The sequence below is a fragment of the Pithys albifrons genome, chromosome 4 (assembly GCF_047495875.1).
Source record: "Pithys albifrons albifrons isolate INPA30051 chromosome 4, PitAlb_v1, whole genome shotgun sequence".
Taxonomy (NCBI): domain Eukaryota; kingdom Metazoa; phylum Chordata; class Aves; order Passeriformes; family Thamnophilidae; genus Pithys; species Pithys albifrons.
Genome location: NC_092461.1, coordinates 66,312,075 through 66,325,216, shown reverse-complemented (window position 1 = coordinate 66,325,216; position 13,142 = coordinate 66,312,075). Strand labels below are relative to the sequence as shown.

The following is a 13,142-nucleotide window of genomic DNA, read 5'->3' as shown; positions in this document are numbered from 1 at the left end:
TAATTGTATGACTTCCATATTGCAGTACTTACGTTTTTTTCCTTGATATTTTGTGTTTAAATGTGGAGGAAAATGCTTAAACTGACTCATGAAATTACATCTAATTATATTTCATGCACAAGTAATTATTCCAAAGACATGATATAGGGTTACCCCAAAGTACTTTAACTCAGCCATGCTAGTGGCTGCTCAGTTTCTGAACTCATATGAACATACAATAAAGTAGCCTTGTGGTTCTGTTACACGCTTTGTTGAGGGGGTTTTGTTGAGTTTTTTCTTTTTTTGTTTTGTTTGTTTGGTTTTTTTTACATTAATCCATATACGAATGAGTTAATCAGAAAATAGTTTAGGATGTTCAAGTTACGAGCTTCTGAACCTGATGCTTCTTGGCATTCAGATAGTTTTAATCTTGTCGTTATCTTTCCTTATTTCTTGTTTGCTAAAAGAAATAAACTGAATATTTTGCTGCTACTTTGTTTTGTCAAATAGAGTGTGTGAGTGGTTCAGTGTTTCCTACAGCAGTGATCTTTTTTCCTCAGAAGGCTTTTGTATCATTTAATGTCTTTTAGAGACTGCTGAAGTCCATGTGGTTATCTAGGAAATTTCAAATATTTTTTGGTGACTATATCTTAACCCTAGTAAAATGGGATGGATTTGTCTCTTGAATGCATTTGCTTTTGTAACGTTTTTGTAATTTTTGAACTTTTGGACTTGTTTGGTCTCACTCTGCAACGTGGCAGGTGGGTCAGACCTTCAGATTTGAGGGGAAAAAGAAATAAATCAACTGTTATTAGTGTGGAGATGGAACTGAACAAATACATCCTTTGTAGTTCTAGGACAGAAAATACATCTTACAGTAGTCTGAGGCTGAGGTTTTATTTTGTTAACTGATAATCAACATCTTTGTATTTCATGTGGTGACACAAGTTTATTGTAATTCTACTAAGAGGTCTTGTAGTGCTAGGATTTATTGTTGTGTAGTGTTCTTCTGATGAATGATTTGTTGCAGTAGCAAGTTCTGGTTTTGAGACTTGAATGTTTTCTTAACATTTCTCTGAATCTTTATTATTTTCTTCCAAGTTTGCAGGTTTTGTGAGGAAACAGTATTGTGTGTGTATTTGAATATCCAAGTAGAACACTGTATGTTTTGTTTTGCGTAAGAGTTACAAGCAAGTCTTCTATATAATCTTCAGTTAAGGTTACGTGATGGAAGTAGTAGTGTAGGAGTTGAATGTAGAGTGGCTTTTTTGTTTATGGATTGATCTATGTGTTCTATGGTCTGCTGAGACTGAGTAGACTTCTGGAGGTAGTTACTACATTTTGTGTATTCTCCAACCAACTTGGGCAAAGCATTGTGTGTCATTTTTCTTAGAGCTGGACTCCTTGTTTTCTCCATTCCCAAGTATTTGTATGTCATTCCTTTTTCTCTGTCTCCAGGAGCCAGCAGTGGGGAATGCTTCTATACTTACACATCCTACAGTGCTGAACACTGGAAAGGTTCCTTACTCTGTTCTGCCCTCTTGAGCCCTAGAAGCCTCTCCTAATTAGGAGTGGAAGTGGGGCTTTCCCTAATGGACCAAGCACACATTTGAATACCTTTCTTTCATCCCCTACTAAAAATCAGTCAGGATAGGAACTAGTGTTACAGACCTGCAGGTTTTTGTTTCAAGTAACATTTGGGTGACATGTGCTCAATATACATGACTTAATTGCAATTGAAATAGGAATTAAAAAAGCTAGGATGGTTGTTTACAGGGTTTAGCTAGGACAGAATTATTGAAAGAGCAGGTTTTTGGAGGTCATGGTCTGGTGTGGATATGGGTCTTGCAGAGACCAGGCTCTGATACTTCAAAATTCACCATTCATTAGACCAGTTTGGGGGTTTGTTGTGTGCTTGGCTTAGGTGGTTTGCTTTTGCAGATGCTGTTTGCATATTGGTTCGCTTCATAGTAGTAAAATTTAAATCTGGATGTCACAGTTGAGTAAGAAACAATTGATGTAACCAGGAAAGATCACTGAAGTTACTGTGTATGAATGGCTTGAAATTGCTGAAGTTCAGTACAGAATTGGAGATTTGCTGCCCAAAATTCTGCCCATTTTACAAGTTAGGAAGTGATGTGATTGAAGGGAATTTTGGATATCTGATTACACAATTTTCATGTGAGCATATTCTTCTCTTACGTGCAGACCATGAGGATGAGTATTTTGTGGAGCAGGGGATCCAGATAAGGAAAATTCAGGGATGTAAAACTGTCTTCAAATGTGGTTGCACTGAGTCCATTAGGTCCTGTAAAAGCGAGTAGTGCAAGTGTGTGAAGTAACACGAGCCTGTCAGCCAGCCTGCTCAGGGAGGTATCTGGTTAAGGCACCGCATTACAGCAGGCACTGAACCAGCGATCGCACAGGGAGGGTGCATTTCCATGTTTGTTTACAGGCATCTACTTAGAACGGGGATATGAGAGAGAGATGCTCAGCAGAAGCCTGGCAGTAAGCTGTTCTTCCCTCCTCCCCCAACCCTCCAGCTTTCCTTTTGCTAGTCAAAAGCAGAATTAAAGCTGAATATTATACAAACTAGAAATACTTTATAAATTACATTTTGTTAAAAAAAGGCAGAGGGTCTGAAAAAAGATGGCTCCAAAACAGGATTTATTTGGCTGGGAAATAAGCTTAGAACGAAGATTCTTAACCTTTTACATAGTCAAGAATAGCAATCCGATAATTCTTGGAATTGTCCACTGTTTGTAGGAGTGACATAAAAAGTGCAGTAAAAGCATAGGAGAGGTTGAAGCGAAAACTTGAACTTGGTCTTGTGGTAGTGAGCAGAACAAGGAAATAGGGTCTGCTGTGCATATCATTCATGGGCAAATCGAGTGGCAAGAAAGAACTTTTGACCAATGTTGTAAAGAGTATATACATTGGATAGCTTCATCAAACTGAACAAACAAATATATTCAGTGAGAAAAAAAGCTAAATAGAAGGTACACTAATAATTTCAGAGCTGCTTTCCCCCAGTTAGCTTTTTCATTGTTTGGATTCTGATTCTATAACTAATAGTGAAAGGAGCGGATTCAGATCATGTGGGTGTTTAAGGCTGATTTTGGAGGCACAGACATCAAATGTGACTTGTATTCCTTGTATTTTCCTGTAGAAATGAGGTATTTTTATTTTCATGTTGCATTTTAAAAAGAAAAAAAATCCATTTTATCAGTTGAAATGAGTTTGTTGTTTTCATATATTTCTTAATTTTTTCATTAAATTGTGTGCATCAATAATTGCATGAATTTATTTAAGAAAGAGTTGCCTTTTTTTCCCCCACCTCTTTTAAACACTAGTCATGAATTCTCAGTTACTTTTTATTTATGCTGCATTCGTGTGTATGTTTGCTTTAAATTTAAGCTTAATACTTCTAATAAATGTTTATTTTTTAGAAGTGTTTATTCACATAGTGCTTAAAACATTCCTGCAGTTTCTATAGGGTATTGAAAGCGGGCTCATTGTTTATTAGTAAAACCCTTTGCACTGTTCATGTATTGCTGTCCAATCTTTGCAGGTGCTGAAGAGAAAATTTTGGAAGAGTTTAAAGAAACACACAATGCCGACTCTCCAGATTTTCAGCTCCAGGCAATGATCCAGGCTGCTGGCAAGCTAGTACTGATTGACAAGCTGCTGCCAAAACTGAAGGCTGGTGGCCACAGGGTGCTTATCTTTTCCCAGATGGTGCGCTGCTTGGACATACTGGAAGACTACCTCATTCAAAGACGGTGAGAGCAACAGTATAATACAATTATAAATAAACCATACCTTCCTCAGCGGCCACAGTATTTAACCTGTGAGTAATCCATATTGCAAAGGGATGAAATTCAAACACTACTGTATTTTCTGTAGTGATCTGACTAAGGGAAAGAACATACTTGTCAGTTGCAAGTACTGAGCTTTTTTTTTCGAGTGAATACAAAATGACCTCATATGGAGAGCTTTCAACCTCTTAGTTCACTGTTCCATTAAGTGTTTTGATGGCTCTAGAGTTTTTTAGCGTAGGCCTAAACGTTTATTTCATTCCTTTGAGTGAAAATCTGTTCTTTGCCAAAAGGTGCAGAGCAGGAGATAAAGTAGTATGTCTTTTACTGATGAAGTTAGGGGGTACAGACACAGTCAGTTTGTTGTAGTTCTTTTGACCTTATGGTAGCATATAATTTCTTTTTTTAATTGCATATTCTTCTAAAGAAACAATGCCATTGCAGCAAAGCGATCCCCTATAATGCCTCTGTTTTTCAGGTACCCATATGAACGAATTGATGGCCGAGTAAGAGGCAACTTGCGTCAGGCAGCTATTGACAGGTTTTCAAGACCTGATTCTGATAGGTTTGTTTTCCTGCTGTGTACAAGGGCAGGAGGTTTGGGCATTAATCTTACTGCTGCTGATACCTGCATCATTTTTGATTCAGACTGGAACCCCCAAAATGACCTCCAGGTAATATTACAGGAGATGATTGTAGTGAAAATTTTTCTTTGCCTTTTTCCGATGAGATTTTCAGCTACAATAGAAGTTATCCATCGTTGCTCTCTTGAAAGCATAAACATTATTATTTATATTGAAAAACAATAACTTTTAAAATAAGTTCTCTGTATTGATTATTTTAATTTTTTTTCTTCCCTGTATGACCTGTAACTGAATGTCTGCCTTTGTTTCATCAGGCTCAAGCACGATGTCACAGAATAGGGCAGAGCAAATCAGTGAAAATTTACAGATTAATAACCAGGAATTCTTATGAAAGGGAAATGTTCGACAAAGCTAGCTTGAAGCTGGGCCTTGATAAGGCTGTGCTACAATCTATGAGTGGAAGAGAAAATGCTACAAATGGGGTGAGAATTAATATTTTAAGGTGCACAGCAAATGCTGTGAATGTGCTACACTTTTCTTGTTTGTGTTTTAGCTGGGGGAGAGTGGTTTTCAGATGGAGTACAGCATAGTAGGGTTAATTAAGGGCATTGGCTACGTGAACTGACTCAGCCTATCTACCGGCTCACTTACGGCCAAAGGGGCAAGTGAAATCATGTTTCTTCAATCCTGATCGTTCTCATCATTCCACCCTTTACATTATGTTGATCCTGGCACTTTATGGAGTTCTTCTAGTTAGCTTTTGCTGGTGTAGCCTTTCTGACTAGTGTAGCTTTGGACTTTCTTTGCTTTAGCTTTTTTGTCAGGTTAGTATGTTAAATCTGCTCCCAGAAGGAGTTTAGCAGTCATCAGAGCTAAAGGGATTCAGTGACATTGAATTATTAAGTCCTTTAAACCACTTGCATACCTTCATGCTGAGAATTTTGTTGTTTGTATTCTTCTTTAAATGGTGATTTCAGCATGAGTGTTTAGTTGACTGACACTACATTATCGCAGAGTTTCATTTCTTAGAACACCAAATAAGAGGACAATCAATCTGATTGTGCTGTCACATGAACACATTGGATGGTGTAAAAAAAACACAAAGCAAAAAAACCCTCTCCTATGTGTTACAGGTGCAACAGCTTTCTAAAAAAGAAATAGAAGATCTTCTTCGAAAGGGGGCATATGGTGCTTTGATGGATGAGGAAGATGAAGGGTCTAAGTTTTGTGAAGAAGATATCGATCAGATTCTCTTAAGGCGAACACACACCATTACTATTGAATCTGAAGGAAAAGGCTCAACATTTGCAAAGGTGTGCATTGAAATTCAAAGGAAGATGAATAAAATGTGACAAGAATAGATGGAAGTAGTATTAAATTGCATTCTGTGTCAATTTGCTTTTTCAGTGTACTCGTCTCAGGTATTTTCTTGCAAATGTTCGGAATCTGTATTTCCAGTAGCAATAGTTTTCAGGCTTACCTTTTTTCTGTCTTGACACTACCATTTTATAAGTCCTAAGTATTGTATTTGCTAATGAAAAATAGGTATTCTTTGTAGCATGTAGTTAAGAAACCAATGCATGTGTTTTCACATTTACTAGGCTAGTTTTGTTGCATCTGGGAACAGGACAGATATTTCTTTGGATGATCCTAATTTTTGGCAGAAGTGGGCGAAGAAAGCTGAGCTGGATATTGATGCTCTGAATGGAAGGGTAAGAACTTTACAATTATTCCTAGCACAATTAAATTGAATATTTTACCCTTTCCGCCCCCTAAATTTCTACATTTTCACTTTCCTTTTAGAATAACCTAGTTATTGATACACCAAGAGTAAGAAAGCAAACCAGACTCTACAGTGCAGTCAAAGAGGATGAACTGATGGAGTTTTCAGACCTAGAAAGTGATTCTGAAGAAAAGCCTAGCACAAAGCCCCGTAGGCCTCAGGACAAATCACAAGGTTATGCAAGAAGTGAATGTTTCAGGGTGGAGAAGAACTTGTTGGTTTATGGGTAAGTATATACAAATGAAATATACTGATTGTGGCTAAACATCTGAAAATATATACATTATATATAGTAAATAACTAACCCTTCTCTTAGACACATTCACATCATCTCTTACTGTATAATGTTTGTCTCATTATGCTGTGTACATGCCAGGGAGATTTTTTTGGTTCTGTCTATATAAGTTGTGTATGTGTGGGTTTCTTAAAGTATCTGAGTGTCTCTCAGATGGCTCTGAGCTCATTGTGAAGATGAGTAGTTTTGTGATGATGGAATATTTGTTTCTGATTTCTCATAGCATAAATATTCTTGAGTTATAAAGTTTTAATCTCTCCAAGTGTTGAGAGTAATAAAAATGTATTTGTAAAGAACAGTATGGTTCTGAAATCACAGTCAATCTAGGTTTTCAACACAGATTCTGGTATTTTGGCACCACTTAAATGCAGATATTTGATATTGATATTTTATATTTTTCCCCATTGAATGTGCTGGTTTGAATTTTATCTCTTTGCAAGCATATTTGACTGCTAACATGGTGGGCTTCAGAATGATTGTCTTTATTTTAGGAAGTAGCATACAACAATTGCTAATAATGAATTTCAAGATTAAAATAGGAATGATTCCCCAAATCCCATGATTCTAGGAATTGGTTGAGTTTCCTGTTTGTAACTTACTGGGACCATTAGAGTTAAACATATGTACTTTATTATTTTGAGTGTAGTTCAATTGCAGCTTTACGAGCAGTGAACTTACTGCCTGTTCTGTAAAATAAACATTCGTAACTCTTTGGTGCGGGAGGTTGAATTCCCTGGCGTAATCTGCAAATGCAAAATGCATTAGTGCTAACACAGGAAGTTCCAACTTGCTTGGTACCAGGAGTTAAATTGAAAGTCACAAATTAAAATATCAGTGTTCTGGCTATTGTATTGAACATATTTTTCTTATAGCTGGGGTCGCTGGACTGACATCCTTTCACACGGGCGCTATAAACGTCAGCTAACAGAACAAGACGTGGAAACCATCTGCCGGACTATCCTGGTGTATTGTCTTAATCATTACAAAGGGGATGAAAATATCAAAAGTTTCATCTGGGATCTGATCACTCCAACTGCAGATGGGCAAACTCGAGCTTTGGTTAATCATTCTGGTATGTCTACCGCAATCAAATAATGATGCTAGTAAATAGGAAAGAATTGCTTCAGTCATGCTATGTATTTAGTTGAAACTATAGCTATTCTGACATGTCGTAGGATGTTGTCAGATTTTATGAGTAAGGTGGGCTTTGACCTGGTCTGTACTTAAAGGGAAAGTCTCCCTCAGACACTTTGTAGAATGCAGTGCTCTTTCCCTTAAAAATTATGCTAGAATGTTTGTTTAAAACTGATTCAACTGGCACCAACTGCTGGAGTTAGTCTCTTTTAAATTGCCATAAATCAGAAAGCTTGTTTCCTTACAGCCATTCAGATTCATGAGACTTTTTACAAGAAATATTTATATAACACCATTTTCTGGCTAGCACTCTGAATTTTTGAAATCTTCACACCTAAATTTGCATGAAAGTTTTGGCTGATTTTGTTACTTGCACTTTTCTGTACTGAATTACGTCGCTGTTCAGTTTTTGGTGGCTGTGTTGTCCACAAAGTAATTAATATAGCAGTGATACTTAGATTTAAATGTATGTTTGTAATGTAGTTTGGGGTGAGAGTTTTTCTATTCAGATTGTGTAAGAAATATTTGGGTTTTATCTAGGTCTGTCTGCACCAGTGCCCAGAGGGAGGAAAGGGAAGAAAGTAAAAGCTCAGAGTTCACAGCCAATGCTGCAAGATGCCGATTGGCTCACAACCTGTAATCCAGATGTATTATTTCAGGAAGACAGCTATAGGAAACATCTCAAACATCACTGTAATAAGTAAGTATTAAAAATATCTCATTTAGAGGTTTAGTGGGTGTTTTTTAGTCTACATGCTTTTGAAAAGTCCTCAACTTAATTTGGATATATTTAATAGAACACAGGGCCATGTAATAGGATGTAAAGGCCATTATTACTTTTTAATTTGGGGATAATCATCTTAACAGATGTCTGGATACTTCTGTAAGCTCTTTATGACTGATCAGCACAGTTCTGAAGAAAATTGTTCACTCCTTGCTAAATAAGAATGGAATCAGATGAGGTTATTCTTTTTACCATATAAAGGAAAGACTATATTCCTACACTGTGTCTATTTCTCTTGACAATTGGCTATCTTTAAACAAAAGCTGTTTGTTTCTTACCCTTTTTGTGGGGTCTCTCAGGCTGATGTCCTTAAGGTTCCCTTTAGTAGATGGTACACTATTATATCCAGTTCTTAGTTTCCAGAGTTTCTTGTAGTAGTTCACCTATATCTGGATGTATCTTTTCATTCTTTCTCTCCCTTCCTCTCTTGCTCTTCACATTATACAGATTATTCTTTCTCCTTTGAGATGAAATTTCTCACTGAGCTCTCTTACCTGAATTGATTTGTCCTGATTTGATTTTTGAAGTTCTAAACAAGTTGCTAAACCAAAAACCTTTGGGGATAGAGGTTATTGTATTTATTTTTTATTGTTGCATGAATGTGTCTTAAGAGACTCTCTTACCTTTTTTTCTGGCTTTTGTTTTGTACTGTATTTTTTTTTGTGTCAGCTTCCTTTGACTGCATCTCAGATTTGCTTACTAGATTCTCTATTATAGACACTGAACCTACTTGTGTCCCAGAAATACCTTGTTTTACAGTTGAAAGTGGTTGTTTGCTTTTGGGCTTTGGGGAGTTTGGTTTTGTTTTTAAATTTCTACTCATAGTATATATACCATAGAATTATAATGCAGTGTTACTGAAAGGTTGTCACTACTTCTGTGTTTTGAATAGATATTGTGTCTTACTCATACTGTTTATTGGAAAGAACTTATTGATTTGAAAAGTACCTGTGGGCTGTCAATAGGGGGTGTGATGTGATGGAGGAAAGACATTTAAGGGGGTTATTAGTTCATTTCCAGATGCTAACTGAGCTTAATTCTCAGCTGATGACAACAGATACTCATAGAATTACGTTAGCAAGTGCACTTCCAAATAAACTGTTTTCTGATTTTTTTTGTGAACTGTTACTCAGATTTATTATTACATTTCATTTGCTCATGAAGGGATAAAATTCTTTTCTGGAATATTATTTTAATCTCTCAGGTAACATGTCTTCGTTGCTCATTATATCAGTTTGCAGATCACACTTAAATTCATTTTTTAAATATTGCTTCTTAATAACACAGTGGAACAGTTGCAAGGATTGGGAAGACTAGTAAATGTGCAGGAGTGTTTTCAGTTGCTATCTTTTTCCTTCACTTGCGAGATCCACCAGGACTAAGTGAATTGTAGAAGCCACATGTTTAGCACAGGTAAAATCAAACACAGGTGGAAGCCAGTTAATAATCTGAGTAATTTCCTTCAAAAGATACCAGTAGCAGTTGAGTTTATAAGAACTGGTGTTCTGTCCTTGTGTACCATGTATGCTGGTTTAATGCACAGTACTTCTGAAAGGTTCAAAGAGCCTCTGGTTTTTGGTTGATCTTGGGTTTTATTTCCTGCTCCTCCTCTTTGGCTTGATGTAACAGCTGTTATTGCTTAATACTAAGATGATAGAGACCCTCAACAGCTTATTTACATAGCCACACAGGGAGCAGGGACACCTTAGTGGTCCCAGTTACCATGCATTCAGAAAGAAGCATGTTGGACATGCTTTGAATTGCAGACATGACCTTCATTCAAATCCCTGCTCTTCCAAGGTTTGATTGTATAACACGTGTGAAACTGGGTATTGCTCTGGTTGCATCAAGTCTCTAATGGGGAGCTCTCAAAACTGGTGGTGGTCTAAATTTTTCATGCGAGTGGGTGATCAGATTACTGCTTCCCTGGTCACCCTCGCTATTCCAGGAGCAGCAGCAATTCAACAGTTGCCGTGATGGATATGGGTACAGTGAGAGGGCAGGCTGAGTAATCTCCATTTTAGCTGGTACTGGTTTTACTTCATGAACTAGGCAGCAGGGGGTGCCCTGAATTGGGTAAACATAGGAGAACGGGATTATTTTCAGGTAGATACTTTGTCTATAGAAATGACCTCATTTCAAGTCTCCTTGAAAAGCTAGTCTGCCATTCTCTCTCCTGCCAGCTTCAAGTGTGACCACAACACCTGACAGTGCTTCCAAAAACGACTGTAGTATTGCAGAAATGCAGAAAAATAAACATGGACTATGAAGATTTTTCGCTTCCTTGTAGCAGTTAGGTTGTGCATAGGTAATTAAATAGCAGTTTGAACTATTAAGAGTAAAAATAGTTAATATCTCTCAAGGGAAATGGGGGATTATTTTTCTCCCCCATTCTCAGAAGCAAAAAGTTGTATAATCTGAAAAACCTGACATTCCATATTGAGGGTTTATTGTAAGGTAGTAAAACCAGATTTTATATCTCGTTTATTCCTACAACTTCTGATGTGCTTCCAAAAATGGTATTAAGGCAGCAGCTGAGGAAATTTTATGAGATAATGAAGCAGAACAGTTACTGAAAGCCATCTGCTCAGTTGTTTACAAACTTGCTTCAATACTTCAGAGGCAGTGGTAGAGTACGTGTCTAAACTTCACAAGCTGCACTAGGTAGAACTAAATGAAATGCGCCGGGGCCGGGCTGAGCTGGGTCCCTCTCTGTGCAGTGTAAGCAGTTGCCAGGCAGGCCTGTTGGAAGCCAGCAGAAAGCACCACACAGAGGTGATTATGTGCCACCATCTGTCACGCTTCAAGCCTACCATACAGCATGGCTAATCAGCCTTGGCAGGATGATGGATGAACAGCAGCAGCTGCCAAAAGCCACTGTTGGCAAACAGTCCTGAAGTTAAGAACTTTTTCCCCCCTCTGCCTTGCTCTCCAGGGTCCTGCTGCGTGTCCGCATGCTCTACTATCTACGACAAGAAGTTATAGGGGACCAAGCAGACAAGATCTTAGAGGGTGCTGACTCAAGGTTAGTGCAAGTGCAGGTTTATTTTTTGTTTTATGACACTGGCTTTTATAAAGTACACATACTATAATAATGCGATGTTTAAAGGTTGTCACACTTTTTATCTTATATGTCTGTTCTCATGCAGCCTTATTAATTTATCAAGGGCAGTGGGTAGTTTTCCTGGAGGAGGAAACAAAGTGGGAAATGACAAAAGTGGATTTTCAGATCTCTAATATTGAGGGATTATTCTATCGCAATTTAAAAAATACTAAGACCTTAAATTAATCATATTTAGATAACCATTCCACTCCCAAAATAGCCTAATGTTGGGGTTTTTTTGTTGTGGGTTTTTAAGTTGGTTGGGTTTTTGTTTGTTTGTTTAAAAATTGTAATTATTTATTAGGGTGTTTCAGTTTCTGTGTTGGGTTTTGGGGTGTTTTTCCCCCTCAAAATTCATATTTACAGAACAGTGTGAAACATTTGGGGGTCTTTTGGGGGGTTGGTTTTTTGGTGTGGTTTTTTTTGTTTGTTTGTTTCTGTTTGTGTTTTTTGTTTGGTTTGGGGTTTTTGTTTTTGTTTTTGTTTTTTTTTAATCTTGGTCCGGTAATACCTTTGAGAATGTATATAATGCCATCTTCACAGTGAAGTAGATGTATGGATACCTGAGCCATTCCATGCTGAAGTTCCTGCAGACTGGTGGGATAAGGAGGCGGATAAATCCCTTTTAATTGGTGTTTTTAAGCACGGTAAGCGATGTCTCACTCTGAACAAAACTCAGTTGTAAAGCTTTCAGTGTGTAGGACTGTTCAGTCATAATATTAACAAGTATTGTTCCAAAGAACTGTTGGCTAGTATCTCCCTTTTTTTCCTGCCTGCATTAAAAACCTAATATGAGCTGTAAATATCAGATGCTGTTTTTAAATGTTTGCAGAACATTTGAGAAGAAAACATTAGTTTCTTGGCTGTAAATAAAACAAAGCCATATTTGTTTAAATAATAGCCAAATAGTAAGATAGATCTTCATAAACTTTGCTTCCAGCACTGCTTCACTTGCTAACTCTGCCAACCAGTGTCAAAGTGGACGGTGGGCTTAACCTCTGCTATTAATCTGTACAAGTGCCTCCTGGGCTTTGTTCCAAGCAATATTTCACAAATGTCAGTGTTGAGAACTCCCGGCTCCCTTGAGTGGGATGCAGCCTTGTTAACTTTGAAAGGCTGGGGATGCAGAGCTGGCATGATATATACAGTGAGCGATTCCTGATTATAATCCCAATTCTCTGGAGGTCGCAGAGGTATTCTCAGCAGCCCAGCCTGACTAAAGGGGAGAATGATGGCTTATAAAACCTTTCATGATTACAGTTTGGCTTGAGGCTCTACAGCAGTTAGGAGCAGTGTGTTGTAGTACAAATCCTAATTGAATTGTGCTGTTCTGCCTATGTACAGCAGCTCTGTGTTGTGGGCTCAGCTGAGGCAAGTCTAGTCTAAAAATCATTTTCCTGCAGTGCACTGTTGGGATCTGCCATTTTCCATCTAGTCAACTTGGGCAGTAAAAAAGCAAACAGCAGTTTGAAAACCATAGAGGGAACAGTGTCATCTTACTGACATGCATCATCCTAAACCTAATAAGACAGGTTCATTGGCCTTCCGTATAACCCATGTATACAGCATTTTTTCAGCCTATATTGAGGGCTCCAGCAGGGCTGGAGCTATAGAAAATGTGTGTGTGTGTGTGTGTGTGTGTGTGTGTGTGTGTGTGTGTGT

General features: G+C 37.7%; 1 protein-coding gene across 8 annotated transcripts in view; it reads left to right on the top strand.

Moving 5' to 3' along the window:
- CHD7 (chromodomain helicase DNA binding protein 7) overlaps positions 1–13,142 on the top strand; it is a 133,747-nt gene that overhangs the window by 107,678 nt on the left and 12,927 nt on the right. For all 8 annotated transcript variants that reach the window (XM_071554467.1, XM_071554468.1, XM_071554472.1 and 5 more), the window contains exons 16-25: positions 3,551–3,761; positions 4,276–4,471; positions 4,696–4,863; positions 5,515–5,694; positions 5,983–6,093; positions 6,185–6,390; positions 7,332–7,531; positions 8,134–8,293; positions 11,313–11,402; positions 12,024–12,127. In XM_071554467.1, the coding sequence (XP_071410568.1) occupies positions 3,551–3,761; positions 4,276–4,471; positions 4,696–4,863; positions 5,515–5,694; positions 5,983–6,093; positions 6,185–6,390; positions 7,332–7,531; positions 8,134–8,293; positions 11,313–11,402; positions 12,024–12,127 (1,626 nt within the window). The remainder of the gene's footprint in view (positions 1–3,550; positions 3,762–4,275; positions 4,472–4,695; positions 4,864–5,514; positions 5,695–5,982; positions 6,094–6,184; positions 6,391–7,331; positions 7,532–8,133; positions 8,294–11,312; positions 11,403–12,023; positions 12,128–13,142) is intronic.